General features: G+C 36.9%; 1 protein-coding gene across 2 annotated transcripts; it reads left to right on the forward strand.

The window, feature by feature from the left end:
- The first annotated feature begins 1,927 nt into the window (after positions 1 to 1,927).
- LOC306848937 (tetratricopeptide repeat protein 39A-like) lies at positions 1,928 to 25,990 on the forward strand. Of its 2 annotated transcripts, XR_013782289.1 has the most exons (21): positions 1,928 to 2,136; positions 2,792 to 2,842; positions 3,031 to 3,081; positions 11,255 to 11,359; positions 13,798 to 13,929; positions 16,981 to 17,024; positions 17,240 to 17,307; positions 17,433 to 17,497; positions 18,287 to 18,386; positions 18,542 to 18,607; positions 19,265 to 19,373; positions 19,485 to 19,552; positions 19,698 to 19,757; positions 19,888 to 20,049; positions 20,478 to 20,569; positions 20,852 to 20,972; positions 21,373 to 21,484; positions 21,724 to 21,838; positions 22,112 to 22,228; positions 23,201 to 24,767; positions 24,919 to 25,990. XR_013782289.1 is itself a non-coding variant. In XM_079383727.1 (20 exons), the coding sequence occupies exons 1-20, from the start codon at positions 2,096 to 2,098 to the stop codon at positions 23,313 to 23,315; spliced, it is 1,794 nt and encodes a 597-aa protein (XP_079239853.1). In that variant the 5' UTR covers positions 1,930 to 2,095; the 3' UTR covers positions 23,316 to 25,990. The 2 variants fall into 2 exon arrangements, 1 of the variants encoding a protein (XP_079239853.1); XM_079383727.1 differs by having other exon boundaries at positions 1,930 to 2,136; positions 23,201 to 25,990.

The raw sequence follows: 25,990 nt of genomic DNA on the forward strand, positions 1-25,990 counted from the left end.
TTTTAAAATATTTCCTACCCAAACAGGAAGTTTGGGTGCATGGGACATATTGAAGTGTTTGTGTTTGAGAATATTAGCATTCAAGAAAACATTTGATTGCACAAATACCTGTAGTGTTCAATATTTGGTTACACTTTATTTTAAGGTGTCCTTGTTACGGTGTAATTATTAATTTAAGTAATATTCATTAACTACATGTATTTACTCCTGAGACCCAGCTATGGAGTTTTTGCCTCTGTAGTGGACATTCTATTTTAGTGATTTTCTCTGAGACCTCACATGTCACAGTTGTAAGTCTGGATGTCCTGAACAGAGCACATTCAGGGCTTTATAGAGATACTAAATGATTGGAAGTTTCACCATGACCACTCCCTCTCCTTGGTCTTTAAAATGGCTACATTTAATTTAGTGAACATTTTTACATCCTTATGGAAACATGATTATATTTTGTAATTGTCATTTAAATCTGAATAATTTTCTAATTGTTTGCCATAAAGCAACATCTCAGGAAAATGTTATGGGTTTTCAAGTTCAAATATGACTTCATATGGCATCATTCATACATGTCCACTGTGGAGGACACCAGGACTAAAGCATGTTTATTATGCATTTTGGGAGACATGACATAATTGAATAGGAAAATAAATTATATATCTATGTTGTTATGAAATATTAGATATTATTATAAAAATCTGGTCAATTATTACTCCCATTATGACTTTTTCAACATGCTGTCCCAACAGCAATCCATTAATATGCAAATTAGATACAGTATAGATACACTGTGTTTAATGGGAAAACCAGTTTATGGAAATATTTACACACATATTGCATAAAACAAAATGGTATATCAAATCATTTTGTTATATATTTTATAACATAGTTGAGAATCATCCTTAAACGAAGTTTAGTATAAAAAAATCCTGAAACCTAAAAATGTATTGGTGATTTTAAAAACAAATCCCATTGTTTTTGCCTTTTTGATGTTTATTTATGCCATTTTATTTTTAGAAAAACTTAGTCCTAGTGTCCTCTACAGAGGACATAGAATAAAATATGAATAAAATATCATTTTTCAAAAATGTTAATTTTCCATTTTTTTCTAATGTTCTAAACAATGTAATGACATGAAAAAATACTTTTGGGGGGGTCTCAGGAGGATATGGTTAGGGTTTGGTTTAGGGTTGCTTGCATGTAATTATGCATAATTTATTGTTATTATAACAGTAAGCACATGTAAAAAGGACACCTTAAAATAAAGTGTTATCCAATATTTTTGCTCTATTTAGTTACGTCTCTGTTAAAGGTTCATTAAAAATATAAACAAAAAATCTGATTTTAGAAATATTAGCAAATAGTCAACACTTTCATGGCAATTCATAACTATTATTTTTTGCCAAATTTGTGACTAATTTGTACGATGCTTGTTATTTTCTAAATAGGGTACATTTTCGTACGAATCGCAACGAATTCATATTGCTCCCTCATAAAACTGATTTATTTTAGTTTTGAGATTTGGTTGGCATTCTAATAGACAAATATACCAAAAGCCGCAAAACTCAAATTTTGATTTTATAACCACAATATTTCATTAAGTTTGCCTAAAAGGCGGTAACCATAGCAACAGCTGGCCGTCGAAGCTCTGTTTGCTATATAAACAAAATACATTTATTTACCAAGGTGTTGACTTTGTAATGCTTTAGTGTTTTATTAAGTGCTTTGATGCGTGTTAGTGAGGCTAAGACCATTTTGTTTGCCAGAAATCGTTTTATAATTCGCAAACATATACTTGTAGTTGCCTACTTTGTGAATGTTGAACATGGAGGACTTTAAGACCAGGGAAGAGTTGCCGCTCAGCATTCCAGCAGTTTTCGCAAAGGATCGCTTTATTTGTGGAAATGGGTTTCTCCACACCTCCCTGTCTGCCTCACATGTTGAAAAAAGCCTGTATAGAAACACACGGCCCGCCGTTGCGTCTCAAACAGAAGTTCAGTGCTTACCTGTGCTAGGCTAGGACAGGTAACGAATGTCCAGGTAGCGACTAGCACACTCTCTACTGTCTTACTGGATTTAATATCTTCTCTTCCTCTTTGGAATGAGTTTCTGGAGACGCAACAAGAAGAATGACGGCAAAAAGTAAGTTAGCAATCTTTCAGTTTTTGGGCAGGTGGAGAGAATTCCCTACGGCAGATACGGGAAGATAATTTGCATAAATGAGAGAATTACGGACTTCAGTATTATGGTTTCAGGTGGTGGGTAGATCTAAATCACTGCCTCCTTACATCACAGAACAAATGGCATTCATAGGCACTTGGATATTAGGAATATTTAGTAACACTATAATTATATATATATATATATATATATATAATATAATTTTAAGAACATGATGCTTAGAATTTTAAACAGCATCTTCCTGCTTGCTGCTGTCTGTTAATGCTTAACTGTTTATTGTTTTATGACAGAGAAGTAGATGTTCCCTTCACACCGTAATTTGTTACACGTAAAAAAACATTTTTTCATTTTGCTAAATTGAGTAATTACTGATTTATTTTTATGAATTTCTAAAATGCAATTTTTTGTAGCTATTCAATGCTACTTCCTGTTTAACAGTGCACACATTAAGGTTGTCTTAATAAATCCATAATCATGTTTATGGAAACTGTTAAAAACTGATGAAATAGGATCTTGTTTTTTGAGTTTTTCCCAGATATTTTTTTGTGTTCAGTAATGACTCATTACTGAAGAATACAAGATCAGATTTTGTTCACATGCTTTCATTTGCTTTTAGAGATCAACTCAAGACTGAAGACTCGCTGGACAGCCCCACGTCTGCATCCCAGTGAGTGTGCCACGCTTTAAATCAACCCATGTTTCCACACTAGATCTATTGACAATGACAACAATTATTGGAACACATTCACACACACACTCTGTTAACTGATAAAGAATTGCTATCTACTCAAAATAAAAATGTAATTTGAGAAGTTCTTGGCTGATAAACTATAAGATTATTTCCCTTTTTTTTAGGTCACCTATTATAGAGAAAGATGGGCTGGACCCTGTCATCACTGATTATGGGTAGGATTCCGCCTCCACATTTCTTTCAAACTTCATTTTGCACTTTGCTCTGCCGCAGTCATGTTTTGTGAAGCAAACAATATAGAATCTTAGTTGTTCATGCATAAGTGAACATGAATACCTATAGCCAGATTAGCCTTTGTGTTGCAACAGGTACAATGGCACTATCATGTTACTTCCCGCAATGCATTGCATTATATGTGTATATAAATATAAGAGAAGCATAAATTAGTACTGAGCATTTGAGTAATAATAAATGTTTTTTTGAAGTTTTGACTGTAGATACTATAGATAGACTATTTTTTTTATTACATAATCTCACATCGGCAAACTGTGGAGGCAACATCACGTTAGAGAGATTTAACGATTGTTCTCATAGAGGGCAGGTTCCTACCACCCTCCACATGTATTATTCAAAGGTTCACTCCAGATGGCTTCCACATCAGCTGGAAGCTTTTTTTCTTAAAGGATTATCTCACCGTAATGACCTGATCATGCCAGTTACTGTACGGTCATGATTACTCTAATCTAGAGCTGAAAATGCATTGCACACCAACGTTATTGCTCTAGATGCAGATAGCTAACTTGTAATCAAAGCAATGTGCTAAAACCTTTTGCATGGACGAACATAATTTGTATTTTCTTCAGAAATGTTAAAAAATTCACAGAACTGATGGTTGCAAGTTATAGTATTATACTGTATCTGCAGGTTTGCAAATTATGTCTACAAAATCTCCCACAATCAGTTCACATTAGCACCTACTGCTCAGGGGAGCTTTCATTAGTCTTTTAGTACCTTTGCATGTGGATGTGTTGTTGTTTTTTAAGTGCAGATGCAGCCTGCGCAGTGAAGGGGTGTGCATCTGTCTAAACTGTACAGATTATTATTATTTTTTTAATATGTAAACTTTATAAGCTAGCCTACTGTTTTTTTTTTTAAAGAAATGTATACTTTTATAAAGCAGTTCATTTCAGCAATTCATTAAATTGATCAAAAGTTGATCATTAAAGACACTAATAATGTTACAAAAGATTTGTTTCAAATTATATTCAGATTATATTAAGTATCACTATTTCCACAAACATATTAAGCAGCACAACTGTTTTTAACATTTATAATAATAATGGAAAATTTTTGTTCAGCACCAAATCAACAAATTAGAATGATTTCTGAAGGATCATGTGACACTGAAGACTGGAGCAGTGGCTACTGAAAATTCAGTTTTGCCATCACCGGAATAAACTACATGTTAAACTATATTCAAATAGAAAACAGTTATTTTAAGTTGTAGTTATATTTCTAAATGTTAATGTTTTTACTGTATTTTTTTATCATAAATGCAGCCTTGGTGAGCATACTAAACTGATTTCAAAAACCAGCCCCAAACTTTTGAACAGCACTGTATTTTAAATGTTGTTTTTTTTACAGTACATATTTCACCAGTGCTGGCTTTTATCCTGGATTTTTGGCTCCATATACATTTGAATTTTTTCCTGTCTGCTGCTTTTGGTTTCACAGCTCAGGATGTGCTTTCATCAGCCAATCAGCTTTGTCATGTGGCTCCAGAGTATGCAAAATAGAAGCATTTCATCTTGCATACATTCTTTCTATAAACTTCCTTCTCCTCAACACGCCACAGGCTATGTCACTTCCTTGTGCTGATTCTGCGGTCTGCATCTGTTCTCTGTGTCTCATGATCCCCACTGTTGGGCACTGATTTACAGGCCTGTCGTTGTGTTGAATGTTATTGACTGCTGTTGAGTTCAGATTGTCACTTGACTGCAGAAGCGTGATGCCCACTTTAGGAGCATTTTGCTAGGTGGATTCTTAAGAAATTGGAACCGCCTCCATTGCATCATTGACCAACCAGAGGCCAGGATGTAGTGTATAGCATGAGGGTGATACTGAGAAGAGGAGGAGGCTGAGGTGGCGTGTGTCTGTGTTTGTTAGAAGGCGGGGAGACAGTGAGAAAGAGGCAATGAGAATATTCACTTTCTGTCTGTGTGATAGTCATCCCAATCTTATTAAGCTCTGCGTTCCTTTCCTGCTGTCCTCTCTGCAGCTTGAGTGAGTGAGAGTGTGTGTGTACTGTAGCCAGAGAGAAGCTGCTGCTCTGCTGATAGGAACCAGTACGAAGGCCTGTTCTCTCACACACACTGTGAATTACTCTGCGTCTCTTCTCTCTCCTTTTATTCCTCCTTTCTTTCGCTTTACTGCACTCCTCGATCTCACTGTACCAGATGAAAATGTCAGGAGAGGCAGAAACTCTGTCAAACGGGTAAGAACGCCATACAGCTGCGAGTGTGCTATTGTATGAATGTGTGTTTTAGCAGTGATTGAGGACTATTGATCTGTTCTCAACATGAGAATGCATTTACAGCCTGCATAACCAGAAAAACAGGGATGGTTTGGAAATATTAGACATCTAATTGTTTTGGATGCCCTTGCTTTCAGAACTGCTTGTGTTGTATAGAAATCATTTGTTAAAGTGTAGAGCACAGCTTTTAGTAATTGTTGTGGGAGTGTTCATCTCTTAGCACTGAGCATGTGTGTGTATTTTAGAGTCAGCTTGTTTGTTTCAATCATTCCGGTGATGATCATCAGTAGTCAATTAGCCCCCGGGTGGCATCAGCTCTTCAGAATCGCTTAGCATCATCACAATTAGTTTTGTGAGCACTGTAGGGTACAAGGAGTGCAAAGGTTCGTTTACCTCTGCTGTAGCTTCTGAACAAATCTCAGACCACTTCCTTTTACTAGCCAGGCTCAATGTAGCATGCACTGTTCTTCATTCATTCAAATCATCTAGCTCTGATATCCCATATCAGCATCAGGGAGGAAATTCACTCTGTGTTCCACCTCTGGGGGATGAGAAATGCTTAAAGCTGATTGTTGCTGTATTCTAGTTTTACTCACGGAAATAAAAGGTTTGCTTAGACTTTTTGGGACAAGTAAATTCATTCATTAGTCTAAAACTATGTCTTCTAAGTTTAGATACATTTTGGGCATTGTACTGCACAAAAAGTAGGTGTAAACAAGTCAGTACTATAATATTGACGATTTATTGGTTATTGATTAATGCATGTTGATAACTTGCATTAATCTAATTAAACTAATATATATATATATATATATATATGTGTGTGTGTGTGTGTGTGCTACACGATGCTGATCCAGGAAGGCAGGAAGATGAGGGATTCAGAATAATTAGGTTCTTTAATGGTGCGAACGTATTCAACAACAGAATAAACAGCATAAACATAACTTTAAGACACGACAAAGACTACAACGAAACTGAATGCTTATGAAGGAACGGAAACAAAGGAGTAAATGAGATGATTAATGAAACACAGGTGATCTGGATGATAATTAACTAAACAAGGACAGGAAATACCAAATAAGGACAAAAACGGAAGTAAATGGAAACTGACACGTGACAAAATATATATATATATATATACACGCACACACACACATGCATACATATATATAATATTATATATTTTAGTTTATATTTTTTTACTTTTATTGCTTTTTTAACATGCACTAACATAGAGATTAACCAATATTTTTGTTTCTATGATGTGGCCAAAATGGCAAATATTAAAATTCTATAGTATTTTTGACTGAAAAACAAATAAAACATTAAAATCTGATATCAGCCAATTTTAAAACAATAGTTTTAAGCAATTGTTTTATGTGAGCTTTAAATGACAGCAAAGGTAATCTAAATGTAAAAACAGGGGAATGATCTTGCACACTTAAACATCCTTTATCATCACTAACAGCAGTGCTGATGTATATTGTAGATCCATGTTCAAAATGTGCATCTTGGCTTTTAAATGGCATTAGACTACAAGATGACCAGCTTTTGTTTAATGTATACCACTCTATTTAAAACTTACAGATTATGACTTAATGCTGTAGATCTTTGGCATTGTTTGAGCAGGAAACCATGCTCCATTAATAGCAGGAGACGACAGCATTGAAGTCACCTGGCAGGCATTAGGAGGTGGAGAGACCCGACAGTCAAACCGTTCTGTCCTTCTATAGGTCAGTCAATAGCCCAAGCCATAAGCTGCATTGCTATTGGCCAAGCGGATCCCATAAAGAGCGTCTGTATTGGCCTTCATTTGGAACGCAAAGATGTGGCGCGCATTTAGTCACACTTATTGATTTGATTAGTTTCAGTGGAGAATGGCCAAAGCCATTATCTTTTTACATACTCTCAATTCCCAGTTAATTTGTCCACACAGAGAATCACGCTATGAATGGTTGGTTTCAGCAGAATGTTACAGGGTTGAAGAACTGTAAGAGGTTGTTGGGTTTTATTAGATTAGGAGGCGTGCTATAATCTTAGCAGGCCGAGGTCAAGACCATTACAAATTTCAACTCAATTTAGAAATTAATTTTAAATGATGCTGTAATTTGAAGAATGTTTCCCTTATATAGAGATACAATAGGCTTTGATCATGTTCATCTCTGAGACATTTGTCTTCTCATCATGTGTCTGAAGAAACAGTGGAACTAATTTTGTTCACTCATAAATGATGATTGTGTTTATCTGTATATATAAATTCTAAGAAACATAAGCACTCTGTCAGTATATTGTTTCATGCACAAATCAAAAGATAGCACACTTCGACTTTCCACTTTCTCATTATTCTTATACACTTTCCTCTTCACATTCTCAGTGTTTTTTCAGTTGACACTACAGATACTCACTCACCTGTGTTTCGTGACGTATTGTCAAGTATGGTGACCCATACTCGAAATTGGTGCTCTGCGTTTAACCCATCCAAGTGCACACACACAGCAGTGAGTAGTGAACAAATGCACACACACACACACACACCGTGAACACACACCCGGAGCAGTGGGCAGCCATGCTGCAGCGCCCGGGGAGCAATTGGGGGTTCGGTGCCTTGCTCAAGGGCACCTCAGTCGTGGTATTGAGGGTGGAGAGAGCGCTGGACATTCACTCCCCCCACCTACAATCCCTGCCGGCCGGGGACTCGAACCCGCAACCTTTCGATTATGAGTCCGACTCTCTAACCATTAGGCCACGACTTCCCCCACAAGTGCCTTAGTGCATTTGAAGGTGACATCTGTTTCACTGCACTTGTATCTAAATTGAGAGACTCTGGGGGGATTCTCTGCAGCAGAGAGCCGTGACTTCACATTCCAGTAGAATAAGCTTTTTGGGGACAGTGTGAGATTTTCTGCAGATGCTCAGAAGCTGAGTGAGCCTGTCTCCTGGCCAACATTACACCTGATCACTACTTCCTTGAGCTGCTTCACAAGCGGTTGTGTTGCCTCAGAGTACAATGGCTCTGTCCCAAATGGGATCCTTTAGACCTAACCAGGAAAATAATAAGTAGTGTTGATATATCATTACATTTTTGAAGATGTAGATGAGGGTTCTTTATTGAAACGGATTTGGAGAAATTTTGCATTACATCACTTGCTCACTAATAGATCCTCTGCAGTGAATGGGTGCCGCCATGAGTCCAAACAGCTGATAAAAACATTACATCAATCCATAAGTAATTGACACAACTCTGATCAATCAATTAATGTCTTGATGGATTTAATACACAGCATTTCACTTCACAAGACATTTTTACTTTAAACTAGGGCTGTCAAATAGATTAATCATGATTAATCACATCCAAAATAAAAGTTGTTTATATACTTGTGTGTGTATATGTGTATATGTGTGTGTGTGTGTGTGTGTGTATATATATATATATATATATATATATATATATATATATATATATACACACACACACACACATATACAGTATCTCACAGAAGTGAGTACACCCCTCACATTTTTGTAAATATTTTATTATATAATTTCATGTAACAACACTGAGGAAATGACACTTTGCTACAATGTAAAGTATTGAGTGTACAGCTTGTATAACAGTGTAAATTTGCTCTCCCCTCAAAATAACTCAACACACAGCCATTAATGTCTAAACCGCTGGCCACAAAAGTGAGTACACCCCTATGTGAAAACGTCCAAATTGGGCCCAAAGTGTCAATATTTTGTGTGGCCACCATTATTTTCCAGCACTGCCTTAACCCTCTTGGGTATGGAGTTCACCAGAGCTTCACAGGTTGCCACTGGAGTCCTCTTCCACTCCTCCATGACGACATCACGGAGCTGGTGGATGTTAGAGACCTTGCTCTCCTCCAACTTCCGTTTGAGGATGCCCCACAGATGCTCAATAGGGTTTAGGTCTGGAGACATCCTTGGCCAGTCCATCACCTTTTCCCTCAGCTTCTTTAGCAAGGCAGTGGTCGTCTTGGAGGTGTGTTTGGGGTCATTATGATGTGGGAATACTGCCCTGCGGCCCAGTCTCTGCTTCAGTATGTCACAGTACCTGTTGGCATTCATGGTTCCCTCAATGAACTGTAGCTCCCCAGTGCCGGCAGCACTCATGCAGCCCCAGACCATGACACTCCCACCACTATGCTTGACTGTAGGCAAAACACACTTGTCTTTGTACGCCTCACCTGGTTGCCGCCACACATGCTTGACACCATCTGAACCAAATAAGTTTATCTTGGTCTCATCAGACCACTGGACATGGTTCCAGTAATCCATGTCCTTAGTCTGCTTGTCTTCAGCAAGCTGTTTGCGGGCTTTCTTGTGCATCATCCTTAGAAGAGGCTTCCTTCTGGGACGACAGCCATGCAAACCAATTTGATGCAGTGTGCGGCGTATGGTCTGAGCACTGACAGGCTGACCCCCCCACCCCTTCAACCTCTGCAGCAATGCTGGCAGCACTCATACGTCTATTTCCCAAACACAACCTCTGGATATGATGCTGAGCACGTGCACTCAGCTTCTTTGGTCGGCCATGGTAAGGCCTGTTCTGAGTGGAACCTGTCCTGTTAAACCGTTGTATGGTCTTGGCCACCATGCTGCAGCTCAGTTTCAGGGACTTGGCAATCTTCTTATAGCCTATGCAATCTTTATGTAAAGTAACAATTATTTTTTTCAGATCTTCAGAGAGTTGAGGTGCCATGTTGAACTTCCAGTGACCAGTATGAGAGAGTGAGATTGATAACACCAAATTTAACACACCTGCTCCCCATTCACACCTGAGACCTTGTAACACTAACGAGTCACATGACACCGGGGAGAGAAAATGGCTAATTGGGCCCAATTTGGACATTTTCTCTTAGGGGTGTACTCACGTTTGTGGCCAGCGGTTTAGACATTAATGGCTGTGTTGAGTTATTTTGAGGGGACAGCAAAATTACACTGTTATACAAGCTGTACACTCACTACTTTACATTGTAGCAAAGTGTAATTTCTTCAGTGTTGTCACATGAAAAGATATTAAGAAAAAAATAGTTACAAAAATGTGAGGGGTGTACTCACTTCTGTGAGATACTGTATACATATATGTATGTATATGTGTGTGTGTGTGTGTGTGTGTGTGTGTGTGTGTGTGTGTGTGTGTATACAGAAAACAGCAACACAGCAAACACACACATCATGTTATATGTAAACAATACTTTATTTTGGATGTGATTAATCATGATAATCAATTTGACAGCCATACTTTCAAACATTGCTTATGGCCAAAATACCAGTCTAAAATTCATAATAATGCTTCCTCCAGTGGAAAAATACCCTGTTGTCCTTTCACATCAAATTCTGTTTTGGATTGTTTTTGCTTGTAAACGGTACTTCCATCTGTGAATATTTCTCTCCTGATTCAGATGAAAAGGCCTTTTCACTGAAGAAAGCAATGATATGAATAGATATGACTCATATTTTATCCGGAAGCAACGGTTTGAAGTTAAAACATCTTGATGATGTATTTGTTTGTTATAAACTTCACGACTTCACTTTACAAGATGTTAAATTGTGGACTGGAGTTGTGTGGATTACTTTTTAATCAGCTGTTTGGACTCTCATTCTGACGGCACCCATTCACTGCAGAGGATCCATTGGTGAGCAAGTGATGTAATGCTAAATTTCTCTAAATCTGTTCCAATGATGAAACAAACTTATGCACATCTTGGATGGCCTGAGGGTGAGAAGTTTTTCAGAAAAATTTAATTTTGGGTGAACTATTCTTTTAAGACAGATGATATGGAAATGATCATTTGTTTATTTAGTTGTTTTTCTTTCTGTATTTGTGCTAGGTCAGAGAAATCTGACCTGTCAGTGGCTCTTCAAGACTGCATGGTGGCATTGGATCTGTTCCTGCGAAATGAATTCGATGAGGCTTTGACCAGACTTAAGAGCAGGTAAGACCGCCTCGCCTGTGTGTTTCACAATAAAAGTTTGACCTGCTGTTTACTGTTTTTGTGTGAGGTTCTGGGTTTGGAACTTTTATGGAACTTTACACCTCAGAACTCAGGCTCTCTTATTTCTTTTACTTCCTCCTTTTGTGTTTGGGTGTGAGGCAGAGAAACCTTGGATTGTACCGTTTCATAATCAGTTTGAACAGTGTTTAAACTGTTTTGTATCTGGTTTTATCCATTAAGTAAGTGCGCAAGTGCATAATCTACTAATTTACGCAGTTGTTCTTGTACATCATTTTGTGAGGCGAGTCTTCATCCTCATTCATTGGGTGTTTCTCATGTAAATCTCACATAACCCAAAACCTACTAAATGAGTTCAGCTCTCTAGGTCTTTTCTTCGTCTCACACCACACCTTGTTTTCATACGTATGCTGTGTCTTATAGCATCTCGCATTTCTGCCTTCCTCACTACTCACAGCTGTGGATGGGTGTGTGCCTTTGTGTATGATAAAATATATAATTATTCAGTCCATTTTGTAATCTTTGCCATTTTTCCATCTATGTCCCCTGGGTCACTCCACTTTTGTTGGGTTGCATTCAGGATCCAAAATGAACTTTAAGCCACACCTTGCAATGGTGATTTTTTTTTTTTTAGTTCTCTTTATTTTATTTTATTTTATTTTATTCAATGAGAGTCAGAATATAATATAATTCTCAAATTATCTTCTTTTATATTCCATAGTTTGTTAGGCCGTTGTCGCCTAAACATTTATGTGCAATACATTTTATAAGTTCTTAGAAAAGCTAACTTATTTACTCACCAGAGGCAATATTTACTCTCACGAGTGTTAATTTTGGACACTGCTAGTTCTGTTTCATCTGTAAGTCTGGATATCATGTCAAATATTAGTTTGACACATTTATGTGTACAATTCAAACATGCATAATACACAAACATAGACACGCTGTTCAGCAAGTCATTGATTCAACAATCAGAGGATCCCACTTCTGCTGCTCAACTTGTTTGAACTTGCAAATAGTGAAGTCAAAGTTTTGTGATTTACCTAATAGGTTTTTTTTTTATCGCGTCCCACCCCATTCCAGCCAGCAGGGCAGGGCTGCTACATGCATGGAGCTAATGAAAGGTACACGTGCACAAGAGAGAAAGTTACAAACAGAGGCAGAATGAGAGACTCAAAAGCAGAACTATTAGAATCCATGTCTGTACATAGTTCATAGTTTAAAATAACTCTGCTGATAGTAGAGATGATCTTTCTGCAATCGCACAGTGGACTATTCCTTAAATAGGACTTTTTTGTAGCTCTATAACAACATCTTTATCATGTTTATAAACTGAAAGGCTGACAGACCTCATAACTAAAATAAGTATGAACAGAAAACATATTTAGCACTCCAAATTTGGCTGACAGCTGTGGTCTGCTGCTGTGTAAAAGTAGCTTCTGTCTCTCCTTCCACACTTCTTGGTGCTGTTTTGCAAGACATCTGATTTGACTTTGAAAGGATAATTACTGATTATGCATACAGATTGGTTTGGAGTTCAGGCCAGTGTCCGTGATTCCTTAGGAAAACAACAACAGCAGAAACAGCAACAGCACAAACACTATTTCAACGCCTGATATTCGTTTGCATGTCAACAGCTGTTTTGTTCTCTAAGCATTTGAACCATTTTTAGTACTCATAACTCTTACGAGTTCACAAAAAATCAGCGATGATACTTTTTACAAGTCAGCTCATTCATAAATTCAAAATTATCCTGTTCTAATATAAAAACGTAGGCCTTCATGTATGATTTTGGCATGCATTATGTATGTTGCCCTCATGGAGTATTAGAGGATGTAATATATGCCACATTCCTGTTCCCGTCATGCCAACATTATTCCAATTCCACCTGTGTAAAGGAAAGAGTGGTAAACCTGTTTATCCAGACATCTCTCTACCCAGGAATGTTGGACTAGTAGTGTCACATTCTATTCAGCTCCTGGAAGAGCTGAAACTGCACTGTAAATAGACACTAAATTGAGTTTAATTGCTGCCTAGAATTTAACGAAATCAAAGTTAAAACCTGCATAAAAATGCATGTTCTTTAAAGCACTTTTTAACCACTTTGAATTTAATTACAATAAGGTAAATAATAATAGTGCATTTTAACAAAATCTATATTCACATTTTGAATTGACAATGAGTGTTTTCTGGTAGTTTTACTTATATAATCATAATATCATTACTATTAGTGTTTTTGGTATGTTACAAGACTGTCTTCAGGATGGTCAGGTTACTCAAACACTTTCATCCATTTCCAGACCTCATTTGTGTTATTGAGTGTCTCAGGTGAATTTTCTTTTACCGTCATTGTTACACCACCCTCTCCTTTGTTCTATATATAGATCTAATGCACCATCTTCCTTTGTGTTCTCTGGCAGGAATAAAGACAGCATGTATCATGCGCTCACGTATGCCACAATACTGGAAATGCAAGCCATGATGACCTTCGACCCGGAGGACATATTGGCTGCAGGCAACACAATGAAGGAGGCACAGGCTGTGTGTCAACGGTGTGTTGTCTTTAATTCATTAATTGAAAATAAAATGGAATTTATTTAATTTTTCACTTTTTTTATATGTGAATTTTTTTTTATATTTTGTAATATACAATGTAATATTAGGGCTGTCAATTCATTTAAAATAATTATATTTGAAATATTTACATGTTTTAGAAAGAGAGAGAGAGAGAGCAACATAGTAACATACTAGCAGGTGTGCTTTTATTCCATGGACTTTGATTCTATTTAGGACGCAGGCCCTTCTATTAACATCCATACACTATTTTCAGGTTCTTTTGGTTATGTCACATATGTATTAGTGACGTAATGCCACAATGCAGCAGGTCTAGGGCTGTCACCACATCTCAAATGAAAGAGGAATTTCAGAGACCCATGACACGCTGTGTTGGGGGGGGGGTTCACAATCTGGTGTATGCTTGTGTTTCCAGGCAACTCACACCTCTGTGACTCTGCCACGTCATCCAGGCCCTGTAGCACTTGAATGCCACTGTCACCTGATCTCACACAAACTCAGAGCTGATCTTCAGCTACATTGTCTGGTCCAAATAATAGCCGCCAAGAATGCAGGACAGTAAACTGGTTCTGTCACAATATTACTGTATATTCTTCACTAAATTGATCTTAACTCGTCTAATAAGATAAATTAGGTATTTGGAGTACAGTAAGATGGGGAAGATGCACTCTTAAAGGGACAGTTCACCCAAAAATAAAATTCTGTCATTAATTACTCACCCCTTTGGTGATCTTTGGAACACAAATTAAGATATTTTTGATGCAATCCAAGAGCTTTCTGACCCTGCATAGACCGCAACAGTACTACCACGTTCAAGACTCAGAAAGGTAGTAAGGTAAGGACATTGTTAAAATAGTCCATGTGACATCAGTGGTTCACACTTAATTTTATGAAGCTACAAGAATACTTTTTGTGCAAAGAAATCAAAAATAGTGACTGTATTCAACAATTTCTGTGCATTTACCTTAAACTTTAGCATGTGCATAGATGGATAGATAGATCATTTATTTGTCCTCAGAGAGGAAATTCATTTTCACCACAGAAGGTGCGTATAACACAAAGACAGCTACACATAATGTGCACACTTGTCACAGTACATTCACAAAAAGTTGCGTCCCCCACAAAAAAAAAAAGAGAAGATGCAAGTGTAAAATGATGGCCGATTTCCTTTGTGTTTAAAGCTCGTATAGCTGTAGGAACAAAACTCTTACTAAAGTTAGTCCTCCTACACATAAGTAATCTTTACCTACGGCCAGATGGGAGAGGTATGAAATACCGATGGAGTGGGTGATCTGGTTCATTTAGGATTATGTGTGCTTTCCGTAGCTGAAGTAACTGTCTAATAATTTAGGAGTAGGAATACCAATAATCCTACTAGCCAAATTAGGTATCTTTAAAAATTTGTTTCTATTAACAGCTGTGAGCATATGAAAAAAAAATGGCACCATACATAAGAACTGGCTCAATAATACTCCGATACAAGAGAAGAAGGAGACGAGGCTCAACAGACAACTGCTTAAGTTTACGGAGAACTGTAAGTCTCTGTTGACAGCCTTTATAGATACCTAAGATTTGCTGATTAAAACTGAGATGATCATCCATTGTAATGCCAAGGTATCTAAAATGCTCCACTCTTTCAACCTTCTCTCCGTTAATGTCAATACTTGGATGGATCTGTGTTTTGGAGGAGCTAAAAACCAATTCTTTAGTCTTTGAAATGTTTAGATGTAAAAAATTGTCATCACACCATGTGCTAAAATATGTTATGGAACGTTGATAATCCAAAAAAAGAATCGTTATCATTGTTTTTGAGCAACGCAAGAATAGCCGTGTCATCTGCATATTTAAAATAATGGATTGTAGTAAATGGACTCTGACAATCATTTGTATAGAGAAAAGGACTTAATACACATCCCTGGGGGGAGCCAGTATTAAGAACAATGGTGGGTGATAATAAATTGTCCACTTTTACCACTTGCAGCCTATTAGACAGAAAATTATAAATCCAGTGAATTAATGGTGATGGAACTTGCAGGCCCTGTAATTTCTTGATTACCCGATGACGGGTAAAAGTCAATAAAAAGAAGTCTAGCATAATTTCCAGGGGTGTCCAAGTGTTGAAGCAAACTGTGCAAAAGACAAGCCACTGCGTAATCTGTACCTCTTTTCTGCTTGAGAGAGTCCAAAAATGGTGAGACATATGGAAAAATTATATTTTGGACCAATTTCTCAAATGATGATGATGATGATAATGCATCAGGCATTATGTTATTAAGATAAATAAATAGAAACATTTACTAATTTAGTTGTCATAGCACAAAATTTAGCACTAAAATCCCAGTAGAAAAAGTGCATAATTTATTCTATGAACAAGCATACTGTATAAATATATATTAATGTTTTCACCAAACTCTAGTCTCTGTTCATTTACACCATGTAAAAGCAGCAGTTTAAAAAGCGTAAACAAAACGCTCTCCTTCTGTTGTTTGTACTAAAATAAAGTGCTAAAATAAATGCCTGGCTGTTGCTCAGTGGCTAAACTGTTGACATCCATGTAGCTTATTTTCTTTGCTGTGGCTGTCACTTGAGTGATACAGAGTGACTTCTGTATTCCATAAATACACAGAACCGTGGTTGTCACTTATAAAACTTTGCAGGGTGTGCATGGCCTACTTATCTTAGCCCCCCAGCATTCATCTGCATATCTTGTATTTGTGTAAATTTAATTGAAGCCAAACTTACTTAGAATAATTCATGTTTGTCCCTCAGAGGGGAGTCGGTTTACTCAGACAGCCATTGTGTCCTCCTCAGATCCAACTGCTCTATTTATATGGCCTTAGGGATACAGTGAATGAGGTTTTTACTTTTGGATCGAGTGCAAGTTTGTCTACCAGCTTTCACACAGTAGGACTGTAACAGAGAGCACAAGACTGACCTCAGCCAACTGAGCGTGTTACCTAGTAACCACTACTGATGGATCATTGTGTTGTTTTAAGACAGGACTGATAAGGCTTTGTTTGTCTTTACAGATATCGTAAAAAGTCTACCTTCAACAGCAAAAACTTCACAGAAGGTGGGTGCCTATATATAATTGGCAATAAGTATGCATCAGTAGAAATGCAAACATTTTGAGATTTATGAAACTTCTTGTAATAATAGTAGTTTATGTAATCACTTCCTCAACCCATGGTGACCATATCATGTGCCTGTTTTTTGAAAAGGCCTTGTGACATACTCCCATAATGCTTAGATACACTGAAAGCGTAATTGAGTTTGTGTCCTTCCCAGAGGAGCTCCACGCTGAAGTGTGCTATGCCGAATGCCTCCTCCAGAGGGCAGCACTCACCTTCCTGCAGGTCTGTCCCAGTGCTGGATTCCCTTTTACTGCTAATATTAGACCTACTTTGCCCTGTTATTATGTATATGAGTAAAACATATTATTGTGAATAAAGTTAATTTGCTTATTTACTATTTCTTTCAGGATGAAAATATGATTAGCTTCATAAAGGGAGGAATGAAAGTGAGAAACAGCTATCAAATATACAAGTAAGACCTGTTGCAGCGTTGTTATTATTAACTATATATAAAAATTATAATCAAAGTATAGCTGAAACGAAACTACATATAAATATTAGATGGAATACCTATCTTTAAAAAAGTTTAAGTATTAAAATTACTACAATTAAAATTGAAATAAGTTAAAAGTAAAAGTTGTTAATTCAGTTAAAGCTGCATTATAAATAAATAAATAAAAATAGTATAAAATTAAATAGAAATATACAATAACACAAAATGACAACAGCGCATAACAAAATTACTAAGTTTAAAAATAAAAATGTAAATATTAAAATAAAAGATAATTCAAAATATTAATAAATGCTATAATTGTACATAAATAATACTAAAATACTGACCTGTGAAATAACAGTTTCCTGTGCCCTTCTCATTTGATGTGTATGAGCTTTTATTACACATGCATTTTTGTTTATTATTAATGAACTGAATTAATGAATGGGCCAAATAATAGAGTACATTCAGTATATTCATTTGATTCCTTGCAGTTCCAGCTAAATAAATTTTACTTACAAAAGTCATTTTAAGTGTCAGATCAGGCATATCTCTCTCTCTCTCTCTCTCTCTCTCTCTCTCTCTCTCTATATATATATATATATATATATATATATAAAAGATAATAAAATAATTAACAATAATAAAGCCATGTTTACAGTGTCATTTTCTTAATTTTTCTTAATCGGAAGAACTGTTTTTTCACTTACACACTTCCATAAGTTTATCTGTATGTTTATTTTAATGTGTGTTTGTGTTAATTGCAAGGGAGCTACATACAATCCTGAAGTCCTCAAATTATGTTCAAGGTGACAATCATAGTCATTTTGAAGGAGGCGTTAAGCTTGGGGTTGGGGCCTTTAACCTGGTGAGTGCATTGTGTCATATGTTTTCTTGTGTTGTAGCCTTAAAATACCTTCTAGTGTTCCCTCTTAAACCAAACCATGAGTACTTATGAATCCTAGCATAGAGTTCATTGAGGACAAGTCTGTTTTCTCAACCCCTCACCTGTGTTTCTCCCAGATGCTGTCGTTATTGCCAACACGGACTCTCAGGTTGTTGGAATTTGTGGGCTTCTCTGGTAACAAAGTGAGTATTGTGTAGTACTAAGCTTAGTTTGGCTGTGCTCATGTTTGGCGTGTACAAATGAAATTTAATCTGAGCTTGGCTATTTTTTTCTTTCTCTCCGTCTTAGCAATAAAGTGTGTCAAGGTGCATGCTGATGTTTTTTTATACTTGTCTGAATGTAGTAAAGCACAGAAGTGTGAATGATTTCCTGTGTGTTGTGTGTTGTATCTGTCTTAAAGGAATAGTTCACCCAAAAATAAAAATTTGCTAAATTTACTAAATTTGCACCCTCAGGACATCTAAGATGTAGATGAGATGAGATTGTTTCTTCCTATCAAATTCCTTGTGTGTGTAAACATACTTGGTAATAAAGCTCTTTCTGACTTCTTTATCAGAACAGACTTGGAGAAATTTAGCATTACATCACTTGCTAACCAATCAATAGGTCCTCTGCAGTGAATGGGCATCAGCTGTCTGAACTCACATTCTGACGGCACCCATTCACTGAAAAGGATCCATTGGTGAGCAAGTGAAGTAATGAAGCAAACTCATCGATATCTTTGATGGCCTGAGGTAAATTTTCAGCAGATTTGCAATTTTGAGTGAACTATTCCTTTTGGCATGTTCTACAGTTACATTATTCTACAACTAACACTGTGTATATACTTTGTGTTTTAGGAGTTTGGTCTTGAGCAGCTCCTGGAGGGCTCTGCTGAGCAGACATTTAGGTCTTTCCTGTGTAACATGTTGTTGCTTTGCTATCACACCTTCATGAGCTTCATTTTAGGTAAGAGAAAATTGCTTCTGAATCACATTTTCAATTCATACTGTATGTAGCACATCAGAAGTAACACTGTGTTATCTGGTATCTCATTGCATGTATCTGTGTGTCCTTTAGGCACTGGAGAGGGGGATGTAGAAGATGCAGAAAAACTGCTGCAGCCTTATCTGAAAAAGTATCCTAAGGTACTTGACCACCAGTTTCGAGTTACCAGTGATAAATCCCAAAACACTCACACTCTCATTTACATTAGGATATGAACAGCTGCTGCAATCACTGTTAATAGTAGAGTATGAATTTTATATTTGACAACTGCTGTGCTCCTGTCAGGGATCCATTTTCCTGTTCTTCGCTGGCCGAATAGAGGAAATTAAAGGAAATCTGGATGCTGTAAGTGATAGTTACTCTTATATAATGCATAAAAAGAGGAAGTTTTCGTTTAAATTCTTATTTATATATATTTAGTTTTATTTCTACCTGCCTGTGTGCATGTAATGATGTGCGTGTTCTTGTTCTTAAGGCTATCAAGCGTTTCGAGGAGTGCTGTGAAGCTCAGCAGCACTGGAAGCAGTTCCATCACATGTGTTACTGGGAACTGATGTGGTGTTTCACCTATAAAAGGCACTGGAAGATGGCCTACTTCTACGCAGACCTGCTCAGCAAAGAGAACGCCTGGTCTAAGGTGAAACCTTAAAATACACAGTTGACTGGTGCACTGAAGAGTTGCGTGATCTGTATGTAAAACATGGTGGGTGCCTTTCAGGGCCGAAAGGATTAAATGACTACATTTAAATTAGCGAATGATGGAATTAAAATGGGTCAAATTTCAAGTTTATGTATACATTTCCATTTAAAAGTTTGAGGTAGTTAAGATTTTTGAATATTTTTGAATATTTTTCTAGTCTCTTATTTATTTTTATATATATATATATATATTATTATTTTTTTTTTTTATAGATTTTTTATAAAAAGGTTTTACTCTGGGTTTAATAGGTCTGCTGATATAACATGAATGGAGGCTGAGGTCAATTAATATCCTGCGTGGATGTTTGTGTTTACTGTGCAGTTCGGAACTCATCGCTCTTTTTTTCCTCTCACACACTTTTTTAGGCCACATATGCGTATATGAAAGCTGCTTACCTCAGCATGCTGAGTCGTGAGGAATGCCAGCCGTTCGGAGAGAATGAGGTGGCTTTGTTTAGGTAATGGCAAGGGACTGTATGTTCTTGTTTGTTCACATGATTAAATGTAAATCTATAAATTGGACAACATGACTATAAAATCAAGAAAAAGTCATGTATGCCATATACAGCCTGTACTGTAATGCCAGTCAGTTCAAGCAAGCATTATAAAAAACGACCTAATATTTGATCTCATATTTAATTTGAACATGTAATGTAGCCCATCCTCTTGCAAATATAAAATGGTCATTACATGTACTTTACTGTATTAATGCAAACTGTGATCCAATTTGCACTTTTCAGGCAAGTTCCCAGTCTGAAACAGAAAATAGCTGGGAAGTCATTGCCCACAGAGAAGTTTGCCATCAGAAAAGCTCGCCGCTATAATACAGATAATGCCATTCCTCTTCCTGCACCTCCATTGGTCAGTGTTCAGTTTTAAACGAACTTTACTGTCTGTATTTATTTGAGAGTGCAAGTGTCTTATTTGCATAGTTCACACAGGATGTGCTCTTGCATCTTTGGCTATCTTTGAGTCTCACTGCGTTTAGAGTTACTATTCAGATGTGTTGAGTCTTATAATGTGCGTTGGCAATGGTGTACTGCATCTATAAACTTGCTTCCTGTTCTGTTCCATTGTGTTCCGTTTTGCTATTTTTAAATGCAAGAAGACATCCTGTGTGAAAATCCCTTTAATTAACAAAGAGTAAGGAATTAGAGCATCCTGATTTATGTAATCCCACTGCAAAATAAACAAAAGGAAACACCTGGACATGACGCAGTCTTAAATTCGTGTTCATTGTAAGGGTATGTTTGCATGACAGGAGATGATGTATATCTGGAACGGCTACACTGTGATTGGGAAGCACAAGGACCTGACAGAGGGCATGCTGAAGACACTGAACGAGGCCCAGCAGACGCTTGAACAACATCCAAGTAAAATCTCCCTCCAAACAATGCAGTACTGCTTATGCTGGTGTCCACTTTTAAAATAATAGTTCACCCAAAAATAATGCAATTATTTATTACCTCATGTCATTCCAAATGATATTTTGCAACCACTATTACTAATGACCATGAGTACCAAAAGTAACAGATTTTTTTTTTTTTTCAGTAGAACAAACTAAGTAATATTTTTTTCTGAAACATAAATGTCTCTGTGTTTTTGCTCTCAGGGACCGAGTTCACCACAGATGACCAGTGTGTGGTTAGTCTGCTTAAGGGGCTCTGTCTCAAACACTTGGGTTTCAAGGAAGAAGCTGAACATTACTTCACCCTCGTCCTCTGCAAGTCAGTCTTGCTCTTTTGCTGTACAACAAATCACACTAATATAAAGAGACGTGTTTGTGGTTTTTCTTGTGAAAACTTAAGTAGACATGGCCTATTTTCTTTTACTGACTCTACAGAAGAGGAAAGAGCCTCACTCGTAAAATGACGTGTTCTGTGATTTCACTGTATAGAATAAGAAATATTACATGTTTTAATCTCTAGTATGTCACAGATATTAGAGAAAATGTTTTAAACAGCTTCCTATCACAAATGCTCTTTTTTGTACTTGTACAGTGAGAGTCAGATTAAATATGACCACTACCTGGTGCCCAATGCTCTTCTGGAACACGGTTTACTGTGTTTGGAAGAGGGCAGAATAGACGAGGCCATCAAACTTCTGGAGGCAGCCAAGTAAGTTCAATCCTGACATTGAATGTTTTAAGGGAGATTGCCTCTAAAATTAATGGTTGTTGTCGACGGCACGTTCTTAAAGATATGTTCATCGCTTTGTTCGACATGGAAAATCATACCAACTGCTCAAAAAAAAAAGTTGATAAATTTTGACCTCACTGTTAAAAAAATTACAATAACAATTTTCTTTTATTTGAAAATGTATTTTTATTTATTTTAGTTTTCATAATTATTTTAATATGTAATATATTTTAAAATCAAGTCAAAATGTAAGAAAGTAGAAATTATGCTATGAAATTAAATTATTTACAGGTCGCATAAATTGTCTGAACGGTACATTGCTGTGAATGTTGCCTTGTAGCGGTGGCACGGTACACAGATGTCACGGTTCGGTACATACCTCGTTTTTTTTACAGTCTATGCTCACGGCATTCGCTGTTCTTCTGCTGGCGGTTATCAAACAGCATTGCTGCGGCGCCCCCTTTTGGATTGAGGGTGAATTGCCTGTATTCGTTGTAAGGCCTCATGCACCGAACCAAGATGCCGACTTTTTTTTTATATGTTGGTTACATAAAAACGTAGATAGTCTAAATTGAAACCAAACAATTAAACCGATTGATTACACCTAACTGTTAATTGGTCGGACGAGGCTAAGTTTATGCAACTGGCCCCAGATTTGATTTGCTTTAACTGTACTGTAAGCTGCCATTGTAATCTTAGATATATTATATTTCCACAAAAAAATGTGTGGCATTCAGCACATTCAGTCATTGACTCAATGTAAACAATTTCACAACTGATTCACAGAATTATTCATTTTATAATATAATAATAATATAATATAAAGGTTTTTTGCTCTGCACAACAATCACATATTTCACCCTGAAACACTCTGTGTTTGAGCTGATGTTTGACACACTCGGTCGTTGCCCTGTTAGTCTTGAACACTATTAACCATGATTTCTTTGCCAGGCAAAATTACAAAAACTACTCGATGGAATCACGGACACACTTCCGGATCCAGGCAGCACTACATAAAGCACGAGGCACAGCTGTGAACGGAGACTGCTCACCCTCCAGCCCTTAACGGTTGGGGTCACAGCAAGCTAAGATCAGGCTTGACTTGGGTTGCCATATGCCAAGAGGAGGACTAAAGGGCCACATGACCAATCAGACCCGAACTGAGCTTATAGAGACAAATCATCTGCAATTCACTCAAGACACAGAAGTGACGTCATGCTGTTATGATGGCATATACATAACATTGTGCTATTAGAATATTGTAAATGCACCATTATGAATAATAGTAATATAATACAAGTTACACCAGTCCAATAATATTATACTGGTACATCAGGCTAAGAACGTTGTCACTCAGAACAAAAGTAAGGCCATCTGTCAATCATTTTGGCTGCTTTCGAAGCTCTTGTTGGTAATGCTCTCCACTGTTGGTCACCCTGTGACATCAGTAGTCTATACATGGCTGTGCCTTATGGCTAAATTTGATTTGGATTTAAAACACATGTGCACAAATATTAGTTTACTTTTAATCTTTGGAGTATAAATAGGTAATGAAATAAGCCTATTTTATTGTCCAGAGGTGATATGATGAACGTAAGTTTTGATATCATGGTGTAAGGCTCCACCCATCCGGCCCAAAGAAGGTTTCCGATGGTGGATGAAGGTTTCCTGCGTGTTCGGTCTTTCCGGTGTGCAAAGTTCTTCAATTTTAAGTTAAACTCTAATCTGACTCCATTTTATTATTTAATCTGACTCCATGTTATTATGACCTCGTATTTAGCTTGAAATACAAATTGATTGCTTGTCTATTTCTAATTTGTATTCTTCTGATATTTGATTATTCTAGTTAACTCTTGACTTTATATTTACTCGTTCATTCGGTTGCTCATGTCATGTCTTTAACAAGGATGCAACGTAATCTACTAGAGTCAATAATTACAGAGTAAAACAGAATAAGGTCAAATGTAACAATTTATTCTCAGTCAGGTAAATACTGTATGTATTATCTCAACTCCACAGCAATTCAAAGAGATCAAATCATATCAATACAAAACATCGAATTCTCAAAGATAAATCTATGAGTAAAGAATGCAAACCTGACTTTATAGAAATACATAGTGTGAGTATTCAGACATACCACACTACGGGCTTCTGGCTACAGAAATCGCCCTGATCCTTTTGCCACATTCTCCTTAAGTACCTCAGACCAAGACCAACACCCCTGAAATGTAGGCAGGAACTAACAATTTGAATTTGCTTTGATCAAGCCAAGTTGGCACCTTTTGGGACAGAAGGTAATTTGCATGAAAACCACTAGGAGCTGATCCACCCTCTACAGTATGCAAAATATCTCTGAACTCTTAAGATCTGTATTACCTTTTAGTTTACTTCTTATAAGAATGAGACCATTGTACCAGTCGCCCTGAGACAATTCAAATGATACCAAACATGACTGTAAATAACACTTGCATTAATGTAGAATATTACATTCTTCTATTGACCATTCTGAGTGAGCTGGGTGAGGGGAAAGAAAGGGGATGAAAAGGAACTGATGCATATTTTAGAGAGGCATTTTCCCGCATTTTCTCTCAGTGGGATGTGGAGACAGATGTCTGTATGTTAATGCACTGTGTGTGTGTTGTCCATCTCAGAAGTTCAAAGTGTCTGAGGTTCTGTAATCCTTACAGATTCCTCCCTTTGACAATGGGTTACTCTTTGTTTGGAGTACTGTGGCCTTGTCAAATCTCATGGACAGGATTCCTGTTATAAGCGTCATTTTTATCATATAACATTATCTTTGTGTTTCCGTGTACATAATTAGTCTGTTTTAGCAATGTGTTGAGAAAACAAGCATCTTCGTTACAGCAAAAAAGGACTGTCAGAACTTAAACTGGACGTTTTGTGGGTTTAGTTTCTTTTTTAGTATTTATTCACTGTTATGGCGCCTTTCAAAATTGTCCCGTTTTAAGTGGGCAGCTGAATGTGTCTTTTAGAAAGGCAGTCTACTTCATGTGGACTTGGTCCAGATCGTACTTGAGCTCAAACAAACTAGTCTTTTAGATACATGCAGGACAGGCTGGCATGCTAGCTCCAGCCAAAGTGAGGGATGCATTGACAACCACTACAGCCTTGCACTATGAAGAGAAAGAAAATTTGAGCTGGTTCAGGACAGAGGATTGTACTTTGCTACTTCATGGAGCTTTTCCCTGTAGTGTGGAGTTCAACCTACTAAACATAGCGGCAGTGTTGTTCTTAAATGCGGTGTATTTTCAGATTTAGTTCTAATCAGTCAGTCCTGCTCTTCAAGGCTTGTGTGTTTTATTGTAATTTACCCCAGATTAGTTTAAATGTATCCATGGATTTTTATTCTTCTGCAATGTAATCTGTATAGTGCCTGTTTTATGAGATCCAGTTCTACCAAAGTAAAATTTACATTAAGCAAAAACAATCATCTGCTCATGCTGTGTTTGCTCAGAAATTTCACAGGCAATTTGTAACATGCTGCGTTTCAAATGTGGCAAAACAAAATGTTTGAAAAGGAATGATATATGGGTTTTTCATTGTAATGGCCTTTGTTTCTCCCTCATTGACATTCTTCCTGATTTAGATTGATTTTACAGGCTTTGTGCTATAGAGGTCAGCAAATCCTGTATATGGTGCATGGCTACTGTGTAAACACATTCCTGTAAATACTGAACTTACATTTTCTAATTTAAAATTAAATGATGTGATACCACTCCA

Source organism: Barbus barbus, assembly GCF_936440315.1.
Source record: "Barbus barbus genome assembly, chromosome: 29".
NCBI lineage: Eukaryota > Metazoa > Chordata > Actinopteri > Cypriniformes > Cyprinidae > Barbus > Barbus barbus.

Excerpts from the sequence above, each read along its gene's own strand:
- LOC306848937 (XM_079383727.1), top strand. The coding sequence starts at position 2,096 with ATGAGTTTCTGGAGACGCAACAAGAAGAATGACGGCAAAAA. Across the intron at positions 17,498-18,286 it reads AACAGCTATCAAATATACAA|GGAGCTACATACAATCCTGA; the intron begins GTAAGACCTGTT and ends GTTAATTGCAAG. Across the intron at positions 21,839-22,111 it reads TTCACCCTCGTCCTCTGCAA|TGAGAGTCAGATTAAATATG; the intron begins GTCAGTCTTGCT and ends GTACTTGTACAG.